This window comes from Platichthys flesus, chromosome 12 (assembly GCF_949316205.1).
Source record: "Platichthys flesus chromosome 12, fPlaFle2.1, whole genome shotgun sequence".
Taxonomy (NCBI): Eukaryota; Metazoa; Chordata; class Actinopteri; order Pleuronectiformes; family Pleuronectidae; genus Platichthys; species Platichthys flesus.
In genome coordinates, this window is record NC_084956.1 from 3,985,346 (window position 1) to 4,008,613 (window position 23,268).

Here is a 23,268-nt window from a genome sequence, read left to right on the forward strand (position 1 = left end):
AATACAAATTATAAGGAGTAACTAACTCCTGGTACTAATATATAAAAATGGTCAATGATTTCTAAGATGTCGTTATCAAACCCTTATGAACAAAATGTTATTGAGGTTTTATATTTTACAGTTTTACCATAAACTATCAAATAACTAATGTAGAACTTGATCTTTTAACACAATATAAACAGAAATGCAAACTATTTCTGCATTGATTTTTAATCATCTTAATATTTTATTTATTTATTTAAACTTTATTAGCTATTGTACCGTGTGAGTCAATGGACAGCCTGATTTATTCTCCAGCAAGGTTTTATCTTTTTACCATCCTGAAGTTTTTCCCTTTTTTACCTATCCGTTTCCACTCAGCTGTTTCTATTCATCATAGTTCACATAAAAATAGTTGAATGAAAAGCAGAGCTGTTTCACTTCGGTTTATCCTCGTGTGTGGGAGAGCAGGATCTGTTTTCCCTTCCGTCTGTCTCTTTTTCTTGGCACCACCACTTCGTCCATAAATGAAGAGTGTGTTTCTTTTCTCTCTCTGTGTGTGTGTGTTTGTGTGTGTGTGTGTGTGTGCTGGACAGGGAGGCCGCAGCTGTTTTTTCGCCAACCTCGTGACCGCTCTCAGCCCCCGTCTTCGGACATCTATTTTCTCCTCGTCTGTTCTAAAATAAAACAGCGGCTGAATCCTCACTGCTTTTCTTTTTTTCTTCAAACCCCTGGGGTTGAGCTGAAAACACACACACACACACACACTCACTCTCTGTGTAGTTGTCGGTCAGCTCATCAGCACACTTTTCCACACCGTCTTGAGTACATTTTCCAGCTGAGTGTGCTGGTTTTGGTGGCAGCAGGGTGGTGTCGTGTGACGCCGGAGCCTCCGCGCCCTCCTGAAAACGCTCCCAGTCACTGCCGACCCCGACCTTAGACCTCAGCAGGGATTTCAACCTCATTTTATTAGTAAACATCGGTAAAGATCTTGCAGAATTTTAAAGCTGGATATTCCCTCACCGCAGAGGACAACCCCTTTTTTAATGATCTTTCCTGCAACACCACTATCCGCACAAACTCCATTTATCTGGCTCATGGTTGTGCAGTGGTCGTAGTTGTGTTGTAGTATTATTTGGTATTTGAACTGCCCACTTTTATTTTGATAGTTCTGCTGCTGTGTGAACAGCTTCCTGCTCAGTGTCTCAGACTCTGAAGTGGTCGGCTGGTGTTTGGTTCACTCTGCTCTCTGAGTGAATATATAACTCTCCTGATGTCTGCCTCCCTGACTAAATAAAGGCTCCTCTGAGGAGCTCTGTGCCGTCACATAAAAAGGTTTCTGTGTTGGCGAGGATAAGGAGGACGCGCCGACTGTCAGCCACACTGCTCCACTTATCTCCTTACAAACGACAACAAACCACGCACACACTGATCTAATGATGGAGTGGACTCGTGTCCAGGCGTCCGGTATGAGCTTGTGCAAGTCTCTGGGCCGATTCTATTGGTCCTTGAGGAGGTCTTAGGAATATTGGATGAAGTTTTAATCAGATCTTGAGGTCGCTGTTAGGTTGACGAGACTCAGTGATAGGTTGAAAGTAGATGGCGATGGGATGCACATGATTTCAGTGAGGTTCCCAATGCGTTAAGCGAGTGTTAACATGCGTGGTGTTGGATTTCAGTGTGGTGCTCTAGTGTGTTGTACAGGCTTTATGTGAAAGGGCTTTTTAACAAGTCTGTGGCAAAGGGAGTTTCTCTCCTGCACAGAAAAAAACTGACGCTCCTGAAACACCTGGTCAGTTGTCTGCACCATCCCTCTGTATCCTTGTGATGTCACGATGCCCCACATTTAGCCTCATAATAAAGCAGGAAGAGGGAGAGCTTTCATGTTCTACAGTTGTTGGAAGTGGTTGACCAATCACAACAGAGTGGGCTAGCTTGCCAATTGCAGCAGACCTGGCTTTATCAGGAGAGGGGTCTTAAAGAGACAGGAGCTAAAACCAAGTGTTTGAGACAGAGGCTGACAGGAGGAGCTGCAGCAATGGACAGTCTGAGGACAGTGATGTGTGAACGTTAGAAAACATTTCTAAACATTTAAGTGAAAACACTAATTAAATGTATTAACTGGAATATGAGAGAAATATGTTAACATAATAAGACCATGGCTATGTTTAAAAGTGTGAGTGTTTCCTGCTGGTTTTCAGTGTGATGTGGGAGGAATTGAAGATCAGAGCTTCTCTCTCCTTCTGAATGAAGCTGTGAATAAATGACCTTGACGCAGATTCAATAAGGAGCTAAATGTAAATGAGTCCAGCCTGTGAAGCTGCTGTCGTGCTGCTGGGCCACTGGCTTTTTTAGGAGCCTGTGGAATAACGTGACTTTAAAATCTACTGTTAAACTATTTATTTCACACAATGTCCTGTTTTATGTGAGGCTGCCTTCTCTCTGCTTCTATTCCTGATGTAACTGAAATGTGATGAAAATAAGAGCAGGCATCGAGATAATTGTGTCTGTGTGTTTCCAGACATACTGAGAGTATGCAAGGTATTTTAAGAGGGTTCCAATGATCCTTGAGGGGAATCTAGGATCTGCTGGATTGTAGAGGTTCCCATGGCTCTCAATGGTTTCCCAGGGCCCTTAGTGAATTACAGTCGTCCTTGAATGATTCATTATTTAAGTCTCACTGTAGCATGACTGATCTTAACAGAACAGAATTTTTGTGGTTAAACGGTCTGAACCACATCACATAAATGCTGTAAAAGTAAACATATTTATATTTCGTCAACATTATCTACATTTATATCTATCATATCTCAACTATATGTGAAATTCCCAGAGGTGCACATGGTCGATTTGTACCCGATCTCTTTGCATTCGTTTTTTCTTCAGTGAGGCTAAAGAGTTCTTACATGTTTACCTGGTATCACACAACTGACAACAGTAAATCTGGCTGTACTTCCCTCAGAGTCAGTTTATAAATCTGAAGTTCAAATATCACTTCAGATGGGAAACATATCATGGAGATACTCCAGTTTACTTGTTTGAAGCTCATGAGCTGGTATTGGACGGATGTTATTCATCTCGAAGCCTGATGATAATTGATTATTAACATATAATGTTAATAATGTTAGTTTATTCCTGGTCTCTGTATTTCAGGTCGGTGGTCATGATGTTGTCCTAAATTTGGCCGGCCACCTCTGCTTCAAGTGTACAATTCCCATGGAGCTGTGCACCAACACACACACTGTTCAACCATGGAGCCACCATTCAGGTATGGAAAGACACACACTATCACACACACACACTCACACACTTGCACATGGTTCCAGCTCAGTTCCCTTTAGGCAGTGTAACGTCTGCAGGATGTTTATTGTGGTCCCATGAAAAACATTACTGGTTGGCTCTCTGCTGCCTTTGTTACCCTGTCTCTCTCACACGCACACAAACGCACACACACACAGAGAAAACATAAACAAAACCTTTTTGTGCACGGGCACCAGTGATTACTTCTTATAACTTGATTATCCAAACCTCCCCCAACCCATCTCCCCTGTTTTAGAGGAGATTAACCTTCGACCCTCCTGGGCTGAACTTATGGCAGCATAGGCCAATCAGGAGGCTTCATGGCTTTTAATTGCAGGCTCTGATTGGGTCATTTGAGCTGTCATCTGGTTTGATTAATAACCTCGGTGCAGGAGAGCAGGAAGAGCGCTGATTACACTGAGCCTGAAGGTTGTGTCTCCATCTGTGTGTGTGTGTGTAATATAGGTGAAGTAATGCTTTGTGAAGAGAAAAAAAGTGAGTGTAATTGTGTGTGTTATAGGTTGAGTTTTTGACGTAAACATCTGGAATGTGTGTTGGACTTTGTGTGCAAAAGATGAAGTCATGTGAGGAAAGATCGTGTGTTAAAACAAACAATTTGATTGATGAAAAGACACTCGACAGCTATTTGGATAATTTTTCAAGCAATTGTTTTTAAACAATATCAACAAAACTAGACATTTTGAGACGTGAACTTCAGCTCTGAGAAGTTATGATGGTATTGTTTCAATTTCTTGACCTTTCCCAGAATAAGTGATTAATTGATTAATCACATTAATGAAAATAATTTTCAGTTGATTCCTTTAAAAAACAGTAGTTTTCACGATCTCTGACCTAAAACTTGATCAAAGTCAGGAAAGGTTCAGAAACTGCCAAACAGTTTCTAAATGTTTCATGACGCACAGTTCTTTAACATCCAAAGACTTGTAGATGAGTCAAGCGCTACTTTTGTTTCCTTAAAAGCTCAAATCTTCTGATGATCCTTGCAAACCTCCGTCTGTCAGCTGTGATGGAGTCACTTTTTCCTGAGAACATTGACGTACGCGATGAGTTTCCTGCGACTACGTGACTGTATGTAGGTTGAAATGAGGCAGATTGGTGCCTTTGTTTCAAACAGAGCCGTCCAGTCTGCAGCAGAAAATCACTCCCATATGTCCTTCAGCAGTCCCCCCCCCCCCCCGCCCTCCTCATGCCGTCCAGCACACTTCCCTCACTGGCTCGGCTCGGATTGGCCTGGCCTGGCTCGGCTTGAAGTATAACTACTGACTCAAAAGTTCAGATTTTGCATAGAATATTTAAAACTCTGAAGGATCCCAGGTAAAAAAAATAGAAACGGAAAAATCATTGAGTAGTTTGGTGCTTTGATTGTGTCCGGGCTTGTTTTTTGTTTACAGCTGGATCTACAGATGCTACAATAGATAACTAGATTGTAATAGAACATATTTGCGCCGCAGATCACATCAAACTATTGCTACGTTTTTTTAAAGTAGTGGATTCTTATTTTTATATTCTCACATTATTAGTTTTATGTTTTGCAGATGTTTTTTGTCACTGACACAATTTTCTGTAGAAGTAGGAAATTTCCTTCAAGCAGTTTTTATATTAATATATAATCTATATTAATACACTGTGTGATGCTATTATAGACACTTTGGATGTGGTTACCAAGAAATGGCTGACCGCTTTTAAATCATACAGTCCTCTTGTGAAGTGATCAACATGTGGAAATAAGCATTTGGCTGTTAAAGTGTTTTTGGAGTTGATGTTATCTTTACTGCAGCGCAGGGAACGCACCCCCAGTGGATGACAGGGTCTGAATTCTGCTGTTTATCAGAAAGGCTGCACTTCGGTCATAAATTCCTCAGACACTCCTGTGACTGGTTTATGAGTCAGTGTGGTGAGCCTCACTCCTCCTCCTCCTCCTCCTCCTCCTCCTCCTCCTCCTCCTCTTCTGTGGAAGGTTTAAGAAGCTCATTTAAAAACATAGCTGACCATTGATTTAACAGATGTTTGTGTGTCTGCAAAGAGCAACCACACTTTAGTGTAACGTAAACAAATCGTGAATCCATTATCTGTTGTGATGAATCAACATTAAAGTGCAATATCAGACTAAACCAAAGTTATTTGGATCATTTAAATTAGGCTCTGAGTATACTATTGCAAGAATATAGGAATATTAACTGCCCAGACTTGTATCAATCTGGTCTTCAGCTCTGAGAGGTTGGACTTAAGTCAGTTATCAAAGCTTTGAGTCACATTAACACACTGCCTGTGGCCTGGGCTGTAGCACACACACACAGAATAAAACACACCCTTCTTCTTTAGGGCCATCAGTTGCCTTTCCTCCTGTCTGAACTTGTCACTCATCACTGTCCTCAGACAATTTTGAGCAGGTCACTGTGAAAGGAGAACATTTTAAAGCTGCGTCTTTACCGACTGAAAAGTCTGGACAAATCTTTAATACCCTCTGAATTCGCATCTGTAACTTTCTGCCTTTGCACTTGTGTTTATTATCATACAAGTTTACAAAGAAAACAGGACCACCTGTGTCGGTGTATGGTACGTGCACAGCTCCGTGGCCTGGCTGTAGTTTCCAAGGCAACACGGTGGATGAAACCATCTCGGCCTCCCGTCACGGAGTCCAGCCTCAGACCAGACCACCCACACATATACACACACTCGCACAGCGCCAGTATTCTGTCTGCTACAATTACAGTTATATTTGAGTTTCATGTTTTTATGTCTCTATGGAAAGTTGTCAGAGCTTCAGTGTCTCCCAGTTTCCACTCCTTCATATTGGGATCAAACCAGTGATCCAGCAGCTGAGGCAGAAAATTGTGTTTTTAAAAAAATAAAGAAACTTTGAACATCGGCGTCTGATTGGCTGTGGTGACCGAAGAGAGTCGGTTAGAAAGGACTGACAGCGAATGAGGGGGGGGGGAAACAACTCGGTTTAAGATGGCTTACAGTTCCTGGTGTGTAATTTAAATTTTTTGTGTGTGTAACATTTTGATGAAGGAAAAGGGAAGAGGACAAGGAGTCAGTTAGGGATGAGGAGGGCTGGTATAAATGAGCAGCAGAGAACAGTAGAATCTGGCAGAAGACTTCAAACAATCTAAAGATGGCAGCTTATGAGACTTTTTTCTTACCTTTTTATAGTGAGAATCATGAATTAGAAAATAAAAATATAGACTAATACTCTTCTTTTCTTCTTTGTTTTTCCTGTAAAATATACATTTTCTTATTAAAACATAAATCCAGACACTGGATTTCATCGGTTGAGTCTTGTAATGAAAATATTAGCATATGCATACATTTTTTGTATGTTGTCTTTTACACTGTTGTGACAAGTAGTGTCCACCGTTCTTTACACTGAAAAATGTTTCAATGATGGAAAATGGAAGAGGATTTTTAGTCGCAGCCATTTGTTGATGCAGAGGAGACATTGTTTTTCAGCAGCAGCTAACTGGTTTAACTGGGAGGACTGCATAGGGAATGTCCAGCGTCCACTCCATCATCAGTGTGATTTATGATCATAATGTTTTTTTTATGGTCTGAGTGTATTTGTTTTATGACTCAGCTGTAGGACAAAGGCGACTCTGTGCCGGTGATGGATAGACCTGTTTCTATGGTGATTAGAGTGATTAAAAACACCTTCTGGGTCTGAACCACACCGTGCTGCCTTTATTACTTTTATTACTCTGTGACCAGACCCGATGTCTCTCTGTGCACCGAGAGTCTGCAGGTCGGCGGGAAAGTGTGACAGCATCAGGACCAATATTAATGGCTTATTCAGTCAGTGATTGGTTCATATTAATATAAAGTGGCTGAGGCTGTATGTCATTAATGTTTACTTTACATGTCAGACCTTAAACCTGTGACACCCCTGTGGATGCTGGGTAATCTGTCCTGCTGTAACGCAATAAATGAAGAGGAGAGGAATTGATGAAGTAAATCCTCCCGTTTGTAGCTGCAGCTGCTCAAATCTCCGGTCAACCTCTTATGAAATTACACTTTGTTTCTGTCCACTCGCTTATCTGAGGCACACACACAAACACACAAACACACAAACACACACACACACAGAGATAAACAAATTACAGCTAACTCAAGGCTCTGAGCTCACTACACTAAGGCTACAGGGAGTTTTTGCTTTGCATTTGAATGAATACCGGTCCATACTATCCCCTTAAAAACATGTGTCAAATGACCATTCACGTACACTGGTCATGTGGTGTGAACAGGAAGTAGATTGTCTCCTCTGCAGTTGGTTGCTTAGGTAAAAAAAAATGCTACAATGGAGGAACAGCGAAGGTGAAAAGTAGGAGCATCATCACATTTGAAAAACTTAGTAATAGTATTCTGGAGGTTTGGTAAACCATCTTAATTAAACATTTTAAGTTATTGATAACGGTAGTCATACAGTAGTTACTTAATAGTTATCTGTTATCAAACCCACAGGGTTGTGGTTTCAATTCCCAGCATGGTAACCAGACCAAGAAGCTCTTACTTTTCTGTTACTTAAGGATCGTTTTGAAATCATCCTCTGAATGCGTCATCAACAAACTCCACTGTAGAAGAAGAGAGTTTTAAGATACATGGTGGGATTAAATAATGAGGAAGATTAGGATAAGGGAAAATACAGGTAGAGGATGCAGGGAGGAAGAGGCCTGCAGGGCCACTCGTCGTAGCTCAGGGTATTCTGGGTATTCTTATGCTAATCCATCGCCGGGGATGAGGCACAGAGCAGCCAAGCAAACAATGGCAGTGGAGCCAGAAAGTCTGGCCTGCAGTCTCCCAGGCCCTGAAAGGCATGTCGGGCAGGGCGCCGACACCATCGGGAGGCTGCTGCAGCACCCAGAGGCCTGCCTGCAAGGAGGGGCCCCTGGAGGGGATGGGGAAAGGGGCCAAGATGGAGGGAGGGAGAGAGAGAGGATGGAAAGAGAGAGAAGAGGAGAAATGAGAAGCAGCAGAAAGGGAAAAGGAGGAGGAGAGATGGAGAGAAATAAGGGAGATGGAGAGTGAGGGAAGAAAGATGAGGAAAAAAGGGGGAGGGACCAACATCAGAAGACAGAAATGAATAAGGGAAGGAGCTAAAGGTAAACAATGAGACAGGAAAAGAAGAAATATGATTCTAGAAAGTAAAGGTGATGAGAGAGAGAGAGAGAGAGAGAAGGAATTATAAAGATGATTCTCACTTTTCAATGAAACAAAAATTCCTGAACTCTGTTTGCAAACAAGTCATCTGATAACATGCATCAGCGTTTCCCACAGAATGAAATTAATCTTTTGCGGAATCAGGCTCTGAGTGACAAGTACACAGACTAAAGAGTGAAAGAGAAGTTCTCTCTTGATGGAAAGAACTGCATCACATGTCACTACTGCAGCTACAACCTGTGGGTTTGACCTTCTGCTTGTAGGGGTGTGATGGAAACGGTGCATCTCACACCTTCACCATTTCCTCTCTAATTGAAACATATCTGATTGACCCCATTAATCTGCAAAAACTAATAAATCCATTTCTGAGATGTAAGACATTTTTGTGTCTTGCTTGTTTTCGAGTGGCTGTAGTCCCATTAAAACTTTAACTCCTCCGATTAGTCAATTATACGATTGACAGAAAATTTACCAGAGTCTTTTTCATCCAATTTGACTATTGAATTATCTTATCAATATGTCTTGATATCTTCTCAAATGTGAGTATTTGCTTTTTTTGTTGTTTAACATCACCGTGAACAGAATATCTTTGGATTTTAGACTTTTCTTAATGGATTTCACTTTGAGCACCGAATGATTAATCTGTAAAATGAAGCAGTGACGACCCAAATATCTTCATAACTGGACAGATAATGTGTAATACATGTAAAAACAAACAAATGCAAACAGTCCATCCCAGCATTATCATTAATATTCTGCAGGAGCACTGATCCCAATCTGTCTCATTACTGCATTTATTTATGGAGCTCAGGAGCTTTGGGCCCCCACTGCTCCTCCAATCAGGACTCAGCATCGTTTATTTAGTCTGTCGCTGTTCTTCCAGAGCAGGAAGAGGAGACACATTAAGGCCTGATTATTGATGTCTGGCCCACTGCTGCAGTCCTTCCAGAGGGGGAGAGGAGATTGGGCAAAGTATTCGGGATGGATCATTAATAACCTGCACCTCCCTCACTGTTCTCCTCTTGCTCGGTCCAGAGTTAATTTGCAGCATTTTAACAGTTCTCAGAGGAGCTGGAACAACGTCTGAGCTGCAAACCAAACCCAGACAAGCAAAACAACCTCTGCAATAAACTGTTAAACCATTTTCTCCTAACCCCTAACTTCCAAAAATAAAAATAAAATAAAAAAATTCACATACCAAACCAGTCAAAATTGTTTCTTGGACCAGTATAAATGAATATAGCCAGTATAGCCATGCTAAAATTTAAACTGTAACTCTCACGGCGTCATTTACTCACTGAGACCAAAACAAATCCCCAAACTGAAGTTAAAAGGGAGACTAATCTGAGTAATAATAAAAGTCATCCCAGCAGAACTTGGTGTGCTTCCTTCATTGAACTTTGCTGCAGGAGCCACCAGCCACAGTTATTGTACCCAGAAGCAGACAGCTTCTCTAAAAGCCTTACAAGAGCTCTGTTTCTTCTACAAGCCTAAACCCTCTGCTTTGGTTTCAATTCCACCAAATTTCCCAACATCCCTGGAGAGGTGTGACCTCAAATTCCTTCCCCTGTTGGGGGGAGGCTGGCCTGCTATGGCTCAGCGGTTCCCTATAAGGGCCGTTTATTCTGTACAGGTGGGACCGCCAACAATACCTCCTTTCATTCCCGTTACGCTGAATGCTCCTCCTCCAAGACTCCTGATGTCAGGTCCAGCTAGCCGGAGCAGCTATGCTACATTAACCGCTGTTAACTCAGGAGACAGGATGAGGGCGACAAGGGGACAGACCAATGGACATAGTTCGTCTTTGAAGGGAGAGGACTCAGGGTCGAATCCCACAGCAGCCAATACATATCAGATATACCATGAGTGGAAAGCCTGGCGATGTCTGTCAATATAAACCTTAGTTAATATCAATCACCCTCTGTTGTCGGCCAGGACCTTTCTTTGTGTCCACTTTATTTACATTTTATTGAAAGAAAATCTTTATTATTTCATCGGGGAAAACTTTCAGTCACATGTTGGTTCTTGATTGATGACAGCAAAGATGGCGGTAATGCAGCTTGCTTGGTTTATTGGCGGGTAGCAACAAACAAGAACTACAAATACAAAAGAAAACACAAATACAACCAAATATATACAGAACTCGAATCAAGAAAATAAACCAAATGTGTTTACATAATATAAGTAATGTAAATATTTTCTTGATTAGTTTATTCTGTAATCACACAAGTAAAAATAAGTCTGTGAAAGGCTCATATTGTTGATTGTATCGGCAAATCAAAACATATTTTGTGAAGCATGCAGCTTCTATTTATGTAATAGATTCAAATATCTAAAAGATTGAATCTTAAACAATGTGCTGTTGAAAGCTTATCAAACACTCAGACCTTTGCGTTCACACATGCACCTCCTCCAGAGAAACTAAGGAGGAACTGCAGAGTTCAGTGCTGGTCTGAAAGCAGCTTTAGTGTCCAGCCAAGCACCAGAGATTGTTACCTCAGCGGTGCCAATGATACCTTGATCATTTCAGGATCTGCTTGTCCCAAACCACTTAACCGGCCGTGAACATCGTGAATGTAGTGGTGGATATCTGAGGAACACGAGTCAGAGGAAACTGGAATCTGGGTTAAACAAAGTTGCTGCATGGCTCTGTGTTAACGTCTGCTTCTGGGGAAGAAGGAGTTTGTTGTTCGACTGAGGAACAGACTGAAGGGTCAGACGAGTTTGAACATGACTCTGTGCAGCAGGAGGAGGAGTGAAAGTTACCTGACACCTAAAGGGTTCGTCTTTTACAGGATCTGGCTCTGGCTTTCATTGTAAGGGTATTTTATTTCTCTGTGGGATTTATTGCTTGTCGACCGATTATTCTCGCGGCCTCCAGTTTGACGATGTGTGTTTCAGCCACGGAATCTCCACGTCAGTCCGTGGTGTGTGTTTTTGTGTGTGTCCGTGCTTGTGTGCGTGCGCATTCGTCTTACCTTGGTGTTTTCAAAGGGAAGTGGATGTGTTGGGGGTGTGTGTGTGTTTGTGTGAAGTATCTGGGAGGAGACATGCTTCCTGTCGTAGGGCTCACAACTGACGGTCCTTCCTGAGCCTGCCTGGTCTTGCCCTCCCTCCCTCCCTCCCCCCTCTCTCTGTCTGAATGTGTCTTTGTGTGTGTGTTATCTTTCCGAGCTGCTGCTGTTGTTGTTGTCGCTGTCTAAATGGAGCGAACAGCTCAAAAAACAAACTCCAGGTTTTGTTGTGGCAGCGAGGTGAAGATTCTTCCACTTTCTGTTAACGACACAGCAACGCCAATACTCAGACAAGTGTGTATGTGTGTGTCTCTGAAGCTCCCTCATATACACAGGTACAGTATCACAGTAAACACACTCACTCCAGTAGGAATGCTCCAGGAGGACACTCAGTCCTTTTTGACATGCTGGAGATAGATGTTGACAAATGGTAAAGTAGCTGTCGCCATTATAACGTATAAGCGATGTACATTCCAGTCTTATGAGATTATGAACTGCTTCATTACAGGTTGTGTTCATCTGAGAAAAGTTGAATTAAAGGAAACTGGACTTCGTTGTCGAAACTTGAGGACGTTTCGCCTTCAGTGGTAATTGACTCGTTGGGAGATTTGGGTCTGTAATGTCTGTGGGGTCGTTATTGAGGCCCATATGACCACTGACATACACTGGTCATGTGCACACCAGTCTAACAGGAAGTAGATTGTCTTCTCTGCGGTTGGTTGCTTACTTACAAAGAATACTACGAACAAGGAACAACAGTAATGAAGAGTAAGAGCAGGGATTTATTTTCTTGAAGCGAAATGAAGTTTTAGCAATATTTTTGTAACTATAATGTAGTGTGGATGCAACCTTGCTGTGCTCCTGCTCCAGGCTGTTGTAACGGAAGTCATTATCGATGTTTCAGTCAACTGAGAACAAGTGTAAACTGTGGCCGGCCCCTCGGGTCCCAACTCAGCAGTTTACCTACAACTGAAATGTAAGTGACACTTCTTCCGATGAAAGAAGGAAAGAAAGAAGGACTTCTAAGTCCTAGTGGAGCGACCATTCCTCACCAGAGGAGGAGGTCCATAACAGCACTTATCCCTCATCTACAATGTTGTCCTTTCATTCTTTCCCAGGACATTCAACAAACATTCACTCTTGACCTCATGGTTCCAAAAACATCTATTGTTTACACTTGGCCTCAGGTGACTCCAACAACTCATTTCAACAGCTGGGAGCACTAATAAACAAAGTGATGTCAAGTCCGGTTCCCCTGGGTTTGATGTATCTTGGAGAACTTCTGTGCAGCACGTTGACATCTGAGAAACCATCACTCATGCATCTGTTATCAGAATGAGCAAATTAGTAAATGGACTCATATTTTCCATTGCAGTGTCTTTTTGTTTGTATATATTTTGCTAACAGTGTACCTCCATGAACATTTAATGAGATAACGAACTTGTAAAGCACTAATCCTGCACTAATAGGAACTACCATGAACGACAGTATCACGTGACCATTCCCATACACTCGTTTTCCAGAGTGTGACAGTGTGGACAGGGATTATTTCTGGTGAGAGCGAACAAGCTTGTATAAACATTGAAGATTTAAAACTATTTAAATGATTCAAAATCAATCAAATCATTCAGTTCGAATAACATACCCACACAAACACACTTGTATACACTCATCCTGGCCTGTACAGTGTTTCCATGTGTGCGTGTCCTTTTTTCCCTGCCTCCTCGGCCAGAGATGTGTGAAAAGTGGGTCACAGGTTGGACCTCTTTGTTCACCCCCCCGGGCTAATGAAAAGTGACAGAAGCCGGCTGCACATTGTCCCACCCCCTGCCCAATCCCTCTTGGCCCTCACTAATTGCGACATGCCGTTATTAGCGCTGTGCAGATCCAGCGCCTGTAATTGCAGAACATCCCCTCGACAAATAGTTTGGTAGCAAGTTGGACCGTCGGAGACCAGCGCCGGGCCGGCAGGGGTCACCAGGTCACAGCATGGAGAAGACGAGGGTGGGGGGCGAAGGGCCAGGAAACACCAAACCAACCTTCTGCCTTCAGTTTATCATAACCAGTGTTTAGTCTTTCCTCGATACTCTCACTCATTGATCCATTCATTCAGCCGTTACAGATTATTCAAATTCTGAGGGAAACACTGAAAACTTTGCCTTCACCTTCACTCAGTTTTAATCTTGATTTTCTTTTTGTTTTTCAGGGTTTTGGACCCAAAGAGCCAGTGAGACAGAAGAGGACCTGATATTGTGATAAAACCTCAACTCCATCCTCATATCGTCTCCTCCCTCGTATCGTCTCCTCCTCCTTATCCTCCAGCAGGACATCCCTCTCTCCGAGGCCTCTTCTGGCCTCTTCTCCAGATCCTCTCCCCGGCTCCTGCTGTGGATGAGTTTTATCAGGACTCCTCTCAGTCCAACACACCGAGCAGCTGATTAGAAGGCACCGAACGCAGGGCGAGGAGCAGCCTGGGCAAAGGTTCGGTCCAGTCCTGCTGCAGGATGGCGGGTCTATCGTTCTGTTTGGCTGTGATGACCACTGCTCTCCTGCTGACCCTCAGAGCTGACGGTAGGACATTTAAAATCTGATCTTTCAATCATTAGACTCCAAACCTGTTGTGTCTGTTTTCTTAATGAGGAGTAAAGATTTATCAGATATCCTCAAGATCTGAGGATGTGACTTTATCTTCTGCGATTTGTTGATGCTTCCACACAAAGTTCAAACTTTACCACATCATTCATTCAGCATCAAATTGAAGTATTTTCCTCTCTTTAACTCTGATGTCTCCCCCTCACTGGTTGTTTTTTGCCGCTGACCACAGGGCGTCTTGTCTGCAGAGTTACTCATTTACCTTTTAGTTTGTATTCAGAGAGATAAGCAGCACTTACACACTGACATTAGCATAAAAAGTCATTATGCTGCTCCTTTGTAACCAGCTCCCCCTTCCCGTGTACACAAAGATGTATATCTGAAGCCTTTTGTTGAAGCAGTGATTAAGTGTCAATTGGCTGATAATGGACAGACTTTGGAAATGAGCCTCTCCTTTTAGAAACAACATAGACGACTCCCCCAGGATACAAAGATCCAGTCATGTGTTTTGGAAGCTTAAGGCTGCAGAGGCTCTGCTCCACTGAGTACATTTACTCAAGAAGTATACCTAAGCACAAATATACCCGTACTTATACTTTTAAAGGGGCAGTGGAGGAAACAGGGTGGATAACACGAGTGGATCAAACTGAACCTTTCTACTGAAATCTGACCACTTTTACTTTTCAATCTGAGGGAACTAGAAATAAAGGCTTTTCTTTAGTACAAGCTTATCACAAATCAAGGCCTGTTACCTTCTGCAGCGGAGGTAAAGTAAAGCTGCAGTACGTTGTGTGTTTTTACTGGTAGTGCCAACGGCCAGTATGAAAACCGACTGTGAGAGAAAAGTTCGGTATTTGTTCCCTCGTCACTCGGGTCTGTGCTGTCGAGAATGTGAAGCTTAGTTTGAGTGTGTTTTTAAAAAGAGTTGATGTATAGTGAAGGTTGAGGGTTTGAACAGGAAAACAAATCTGGTGATAAAGGTGTAGCTCTGAACATGAGCTGTCACCCTCTGACCTGCCAGTCACTGATCCACAAACACACAGGGCAGCCTGATAAGAGCAGGGCGGCGCTCGGCCAAGTGTTACCGACTGTGATTGACTCCGACTCTTTAATGTCTGCGACATGCCGCTCACACTTATCTGTGCAGGAAAGGGAAAAACTCCTTCAGTCACATTGTCAAAGTATTTTCCCACAGTCTATTGGGTCTGGCTTCAGTTATTCTGTGTGAAGAATATCTGAGAAACAGAGTTAATTCTAAATCCTCAATGTGTCCCGACAAGCTTGGGTTAGTTGTCGTGTTTTCACATGATAATGTTAAAGCTGCATCAGAGATTTTAATCGGCCGAACTTTGTAAAAAATGTTAGCAGCAGATGAATTCAGACTCTGTGTTCCTGTGAAATCAGCTCAGTGCAGCAGCTCGATAAGAAGAAGAAGAAAACAAGGCTGGATCAATATGAAAACAATACATCACAGTGATGAATTGAAATATCACTGTGTTCTTTGAGTTCACAGAACAACAAAACAGACAGGAAACATTTCTTACCCCTCAAAAGGATATTTAATTCAGTGCAGCGTCTGCCCCTTCCCATAATGCATTGTTTTACAGTTACTTCTACATCAGAATTATATGATTAGCTTTGATTACAAACTAATAAAACTAGTATAGAGTTTCTAGTCAGCACTTTCGCCTGAAACCATACGGACTGAACTCTGCATAGCTCTGTTTCTACTCCGTGACATCTTAATAGGTTGTGTAATTTAATCATGATGGCCTAATTATTATCAGAGCTGCACTGAAGTCCGGACATTATCCTGAAATTTACCTGAAGGATGTATTTGAAAACACAAATTTAAGTTTGAGTTGCTCCGGATATTCTCCGGAGTTCTTCCTGCCAGTCCAAAGTAAATAGTCTGGAAACTGTGAAACTGCTCAGGTTCACTCTCACCACTCTCGAAGAGTCTTCTTCGACTGCAGCAGCTGTTTTCAGAGAACCAGGCTGTTAAAAACTCATCTTCCACAGTTAGAGACCAGCTGGGAATCACTGTGAAAATACCTGGTTCTGTCGGTCATTTTTTTTATTTTTATGGGTGAGAGGATAGAGGTTTAGTGAGAAATCCCAGTAAACAGCATTAAATGAAAGGGTTTCCACTTTCGGCGGCTGTATCAGCCCTTTAGAGACTCCGCCACTTCTCCCTGCAGGAAGCTGTTGAACTGATTGTTGCCGCTCTCACTTCCTCTCTGCACATTAACCATTTCCTGTATGGCACTGTACGAGCTTTCAGAGGCGCTAAATGATCCAAACAGCCATTGTTCTCCGGAAATATCCCTCAGTCCCTCAGGAAACATATTCGCCCTTTGAAACTGTTTATTGCGACTCCGGACTTTTCCTGTCGCAGCTTGTGAAGATTGAGGGTCGCCGAACACAAGTCCCATGGAACGTGAATTAGGACTTAGAACCATTAAATTAATCAGATTCATCTGTCTTTGAATTTCATGATTAATTGAATAATCATTAGGTTTAATATTGTCCAAATCCTGAAAATACATTGAGATTTATAGTTTTATAACTTTTCACAATAAAAACAAATGGTTTACTCAAATGATAACGATGAAAATGTATGTTGTGACTGAAGTGAAATAAGAAAGATCTCAGTGCCAGTTCTTCGTTCTCTACCTGATACAAACGAGTCGTCCATCTTTGTTTATAGTCTAAGGTCACAGAGCTACCGGGACATAATGAGCGGCTCTATTCTTCAACAACAGTAGGTCCAATAAACATGACATGTTCAGCAGCTCAGGGATGAAATAAGACATAAGGCAGATGTGTCCTCACTGAAGGACACGTCAGCGACCATGTATGGTTATTAAATGTCTCTTTCATCCTCATTGTGTGGACTGTGCTGTGTCTGGTGTCTTGTAGTGTTGTCAAAGTTGAGGTGAACTCAACAACTTGGAAGGCAAACAGATGCAGATCCAGTTAAGACTTCTTGTTTCAGAGCAAATGTCACACAGTATTTACACATCACTTGTTTGCTCTACGATGCATGACGTACTAGACGGGTGGGTTTATCACCTCGGGCTATGTGTCTTTGATGTTACCAACCCAGAGGAGGAGATAACTGTGACTTTCAAACAGCGTCTGACCTTCAGGCACACTTCACCTCCTCTGCTGTTCTTTAACTTCAGCAGCAGGAGGTGGAACGAGCGCTCTCCACACATTCCTTTCTGCCAGTGGTGGAATGTGACATTACATTCACTCAGTCACCGAACTTCAGGGTAAATGAATTGATTTGATGTTTTATTGAACTGGTACTTTTTACTCCACCGCATAATCTGACGACTGGAATGTAGAGCTTCAAGTTACTTTACAAAATAAAATGTTACCAAAGATACGATGTATCATAGAAGATTATGCTCAGATACAATTTTGGCTTCACAATCGGTCAAGTAGAGAATAAATCAGCTCCTGTTTTGAAAATCATTGAATTTCTTTCTCAAGCATAAATAAAATATGTCTTGGCTTCAGTTTCTGAAATGAAAATCTGCTCATTTCCTTGTAATTAATGCTGTTGAGTATTTTTAAAACTTGGATGACACTTTGAGTAACTTTTCATTTACAAAATTTATGATCCAATAATATCTAAATTTATTGAATATTTGTTTTCTCAAACAAAAAGAGGATTTGATGCATCTCTCTCTGTACATGATGTGCTTTGGATTCTGGACAAAACAATTAATACAAACATGTTCATTGAAAGCAGACATTTTCCCTGTTTTTAGACATAATGTAGAAAAAGCTAACAAAGACAAGACATATTTGAAAGTAGTCAGTAGATTAATCAATCTACTTGTTGTTGTTTTTTTTGTTCCTGTCTACAACGGAGGGATTTGAATTTCTTTGTGATAAGAAAAGCAGTGAAACTTTTCATCTGAAGAGGCTTTTTATCGTCTTTATTACTCGGTGCATACTTGCAGACAGTGAGTCATTGTTGACTCAACTCGCAGCCGTTAAGTTTCTCTGTAGAAGCGCAGAGCAGCTAACGTCGGACCACACCAGCTGAAAACACCCTGAACCGAGCGTCCACTCTCACCGCTCCTGGTCAGATGTTTGGAGGAGCTGAAGGTCGCTTGGCCCCTGATCAGAGCATCGGACGGCTCCTGCTGGTGGATCCTCGTACGGCTGCGTGTAAATAAACTAGTCTGTCCAAAAGAAGCAGCACTGTGACTTTAAGAGCGCATGGAGAGAGTCTGATTACCCAGCGTGCTTTCTGCCAGACCTCAGTCTCCACTGTGACTGCCGGCACAATTAAGCACACATGTGGATGGAACACACAGAAACAGCAGCAGCCATTTCCAGCCTCAACACCCCCCCCCTCCTCCCCGTCTCCTGCCTCCTCGCCGCTGTCAGTCAGAACTTAAGAGCCAATCACAGCTGTGAGGGGGGCGGGATGAGGAGAAGCTGCTTGAGAAGGTTTATAATGATAAAATCATCGTTCAGGTTTTCAAAACCCTTCAAAAGTCTGATTTTATTCTCACTGAGATGTCAGATCCTGGAGAATCTTCAAATGCTTACTTTCTCTTAAGGTTATTCATCAAATTTTGCCAAATAAACATAAAATATATTGATTTCAACCTGTTAAATATAAATAAACATTACATCTGTTATCTGTAGTCATCTGTGACTGAGACCTGTAGCTGTGAAACTGAACAATATGTGGATTCTAGTTTTTCTCGGTCTGTTCCTCGCCGGGATCGAACATCAGCCAGGAGCTTTCTGGCAGATGAATTATTAATCAGGGACTGTCCTGTCTGTACCCAACCCCGTCTGTGATCAATACAACTCAACGTACGTTTGAAATGACTGCTCTACTCGATGCACATGTGAAGCAGAATGAAGTCGCCCTGGTTGCTGGTATCATCAAGCTTAAAACCTCTGTTTTTGTTTGTTTCACTGTCTGAGTCATTTTAAATTGACTGGGGAAAATAAATCCTCAATCCACAGATTTATCTTCAAGTGTTTATCTGATATGCAGAGATCGTCTTAGTTTTAAAACTAAAACATATCGGTGAGGATGAAGCCTGAGGTCTGTCCCTGAGCCACAGCACCAAATTCTCTCTGAGGAAAAACTTCATTGGAGTAGGTTGGGCACAGACACAGACTGACAGACTCACTGACTGCTGCTGTGGCGACCCGGTAATTCAAAGTGTAGGTCTAAGTGTATGTAGCTCAAGTCCAGACATGACAACATGCACGTCAGCACACCTCAGTGTTTTCACTCTGAGCTAAAACATAAAAAGAATGAGAGCAGAGACTACGAGTCTGTAAAGGAGAAGAAGCGAGGGAGTGCCTGTCCTCCACATGGGATGAAGAGAAGAGAAAAAACAAGGGATTAGAGAAGGAATGGAGATAAACAGAAGAAGGCAGTAAAGGTGGGCTGATAAGAGAGGGATGGACAGAAGTCAGAAGGATGGAGGGATTCAAACGTCTCCTCTTTATCTCAGCTGCTGATCTGTTCAAAAGGAGAATTAAGAATATGTTCTTTCTCTTTGATAAATCTTTATATCTCAATGCAAACAGAACATTTGAGACATTCTAATTTTTTTGTTTGGAATATTTGTGCTTTGGATTTATATATATTCTTCCTCAAGGGTGTTGTCGAGATCCCCAGTGATGCAGTAAAGACACATTAAGTATTTTAAAGCAACGCAATGTCACTGTTACTGATCAACAGCGCCCCCTGCAGCCTCAGGTGGTGATTCATTGGTCGTTGTCTGAGGGATGAACTGGTTTTCATGTGTTGGAAAATTTCAGAGCAACTGACTGGAACATTTGTTTTTTCACAAACAGAACCTCCAGAACATTCCAGGAACATGTCAGAACCTCAGTTTGTGTCTGAAAGCAGCGTCAGTGTGAATAGAAACAGAATCAAGCAGGATTCTCTCACCGTTGTTTCTGCTCAGTATAAATAGCTCATGAACTTATATGGAGCTTCATCACCTCTCCTCCTCCTCCTCCACACACACAGATAGAGGAGGAATGTTTCACCTCCAGCAGGAGTCACTGATAAATCTGACCTGGGGTCTGCTCTCTGAGATCCATGCCTGAGTCCAGGACTTCAAACTGAGCTTTAAGCTAAATTAACTAATAATCACTGTTTCCCCAACTCGCCCTCTGCACATGAAGCATCTCTGACCCAGTTTGTTCATGTCCATCCAGCTGCAGGTCAGAACCCGGACCACGTCCTTCAGGGGACGGGAGTGAAACCAGAGGCTCGACGGCCCGGCGAGGACTCCACCATCGCACCAGAGGACGCAGCTCGTTTCCTCAGCTGCTACTGCTCCGGACACTGTCCTGAAGACGCCACGAACAACACCTGCCAGTGAGTCGAGGCAGAACCTCAGAGAGGAGGAGATCAAATCCTTGTCACACACCCTGATCTAACAAACATGCATATGGAGCTACAGAGAGAAGAAGCTCCCGTGTCTTCTCCTGAGGTAACGATGTGTGTTTGTTTCCTCAGGACTAACGGTCAGTGTTTCGCCATCATCGAGGAGGACGAGCACGGAGAGGCCATCCTCACCTCAGGCTGTATGAAGTATGAAGGCTCACACTTCCAGTGCAAGGTACACACACACACACACACACATTCGCAGTTGTGTTACTGTAGTCAACACAAACTACTGATTTAAAAGATTTCCGTGTGTAACTCGTTGTTTGATTGGACGATTGGTTTGATTGACAGGACTCCCCCAAAGCCCAGACCAGGAGGACGATCGAGTGCTGCAACACAGACTTCTGTAACAGAGACCTGCAGCCCACCCTCCCCCCGCAGGCGCCCTCCGGTACCGCTCGCTCCCATCTGCTGATTCAGGTGTTTGTCAGGTGAAGGTCGACCCACGCTAACCACATGGTCTCCTCCTCTTTCCTCCTCCAGAGGGAAGCCCTCACTGGCTGGCGTTCCTCATCTCCATGATGGTCTGCTGCTGCACGCTGGTCTGTGTCACTGTGGTCTGTTTCTACAGGTGAGTCCTCGTCTGTCCACAGCTGCTCACTCATCCTCGTTTAAAGAGACGGAAGCTTTAGTCTTCTGTGAATTTGCTCTTGACTTTATAATAAACACTTTTTATGGTTTTGTGAGACTTTCCCTTCCTGAACATGTTATTATCTCTGACTTGGATCCCAAGCTAATTTCCATAGATCTGCTTCTAAATCTGTTTGTGTTTCTCTGTGTGTCTCTGTGTGTCTCTGTGTGTGTGTGTGTGTGTGTGTCTGTATGTGTGTGTCAGGTATAAATGGCAGACTGAGCGTCAGCGGTATCATAACGATCTGGAACAGGAAGTCTTCATCCCTGTTGGAGAGTCACTCAAAGACCTCATCCACCAATCACAGAGCTCTGGCAGCGGCTCCGGGCTCCCCCTGCTGGTAGGAACACATTACTGCACCAAGAGGAGGCAGTTTTTAACCTTAACACAATAAAAGGAGAATAAAAGAGAAAACTGTTGATGATGCAGACGTTATGATTTTGTAATTGGGGGGTTTCTTATTCTTATGTGTTATTTTAATATAATAATGTCAAGTTTAAATCCACTGTATATTTGTAGCATTCAAAGCACTGAATATATTTTCAATGACACTGAAAAAGATCGGAGGTCAGACATTAACCCTCAGGTGCCACTTTTAAACTCTGACAAAAAGAAAATTAACTTGATTGGAGTGAATCAAACTTTGAAATGACATCAAATCTGCGTCCTCTCCACGTCCCTCAGGTGCAGCGGACCATCGCCAAGCAGATCCAGATGGTGCGTCAGATCGGCAAAGGTCGGTACGGCGAGGTGTGGCTGGGCCGCTGGCGAGGAGAGAAGGTGGCCGTCAAAGTCTTCTTCACCAGAGAGGAAGCCAGCTGGTTCAGAGAGACGGAGATCTACCAGACCGTCCTGATGAGACACGAGAACATCCTCGGTACCGTCATTGCCCATTTACCTTCAAATAAAGTTTGATTCCTTGTCTCTGCTCCGGATAGAAAACAAGACGCTCTGTTGTTTCTGTTCTCGTCCTGTTTGGAAACGTGAGAAGAATGTTTACAGCAAGAAAATCAAAATCCTCTAACTATAAAGCAGCGACGAACAGAACAGCTGAACCGTCCCATCACATGTTCTGCTGATGGTAACCTGTCAATATGCCCCCCCCCCCGCAGGCTTCATCGCGGCCGACATTAAAGGAACAGGAGCTTTCACGCAGCTCTTCCTCATCACCGACTTCCACGAGATGGGTTCGCTGTACGACTACCTGAAGCTGACCACGCTGGACACGCAGTCTCTGCTGCGGCTGGCCTACTCGGCCGCCTGCGGCCTCTGCCACCTGCACACGGAGATCTACGGCACGCAGGGCAAACCGGCCATCGCCCACCGGGACCTGAAGAGCAAGAACATCCTGATGAAGAAGAACGGCACCTGCTGCATCGCCGACCTCGGCCTCGCCGTCAAGTTCAACAGGTTGATCCACTCTTTGAGAATTGACTAGTCGATAAATCATTTGGTTTCATTGAATCACATTAAAGCAAAGAGGTGGCGGTTTTATTATTTGCTTGTTTTAACCTGAATTGATTGTGTGTGTTGCCGTAGCGACACCAATGAGGTGGACGTCCCTCTGAGCACCCGGGTGGGGACGAGACGCTACATGGCGCCCGAGGTCCTGGACGAGAGCCTCAACAAGAACCACTTCCAGGCCTACATCATGGCCGACATGTACAGCTACGGCCTCGTCATCTGGGAGATGGCCCGACGCTGCGTCACCGGAGGTAACCAAACACACACACACACACAAAGACACACACACACACACACACACATCTACTTTACTTTACCTCCGTCTAGTAGATTGAAGTTTTTCCAGGTGCCTTGACGTCAGTGTTCTGTCTGTGTGCAGGTATGGTAGAAGACTACCAGCTGCCGTACTACGAGATGGTTCCGTCTGACCCGTCGTATGAAGACATGCTGGAGGTCGTGTGTGTTAAAGGAGTTCGACCGACAGTGTCCAACCGATGGAACAGCGACGAGGTGAGAACCAGCGTTTGTTTAGAACCTTTAATGGTTTTAAAAGGTCATTAAAAGCAACTTTAAAGACACTGAACGTTAAATAATGTTGAGTACTTTATCGTCAACACTTCCAGTGTTCCTCCAGTAGGGGGAGACTCCTCCTCTCTGAA

The 23,268-nt window shown here is 43.2% G+C and overlaps 1 protein-coding gene across 1 annotated transcript in view; it reads left to right on the top strand.

The window, feature by feature from the left end:
* LOC133965814 (bone morphogenetic protein receptor type-1A-like) overlaps positions 1-23,268 on the top strand; it is a 35,072-nt gene that overhangs the window by 10,113 nt on the left and 1,691 nt on the right. Inside the window, exons 2-12 of the mRNA XM_062400370.1 lie at positions 3,133-3,247; positions 13,675-14,039; positions 20,280-20,442; positions 20,584-20,686; positions 20,806-20,905; positions 20,998-21,085; positions 21,350-21,485; positions 21,830-22,022; positions 22,258-22,555; positions 22,685-22,860; positions 22,989-23,119. Coding sequence (XP_062256354.1) covers positions 13,973-14,039; positions 20,280-20,442; positions 20,584-20,686; positions 20,806-20,905; positions 20,998-21,085; positions 21,350-21,485; positions 21,830-22,022; positions 22,258-22,555; positions 22,685-22,860; positions 22,989-23,119 — 1,455 coding nt within the window. The 5' untranslated portion in view covers positions 3,133-3,247; positions 13,675-13,972. The remainder of the gene's footprint in view (positions 1-3,132; positions 3,248-13,674; positions 14,040-20,279; positions 20,443-20,583; positions 20,687-20,805; positions 20,906-20,997; positions 21,086-21,349; positions 21,486-21,829; positions 22,023-22,257; positions 22,556-22,684; positions 22,861-22,988; positions 23,120-23,268) is intronic.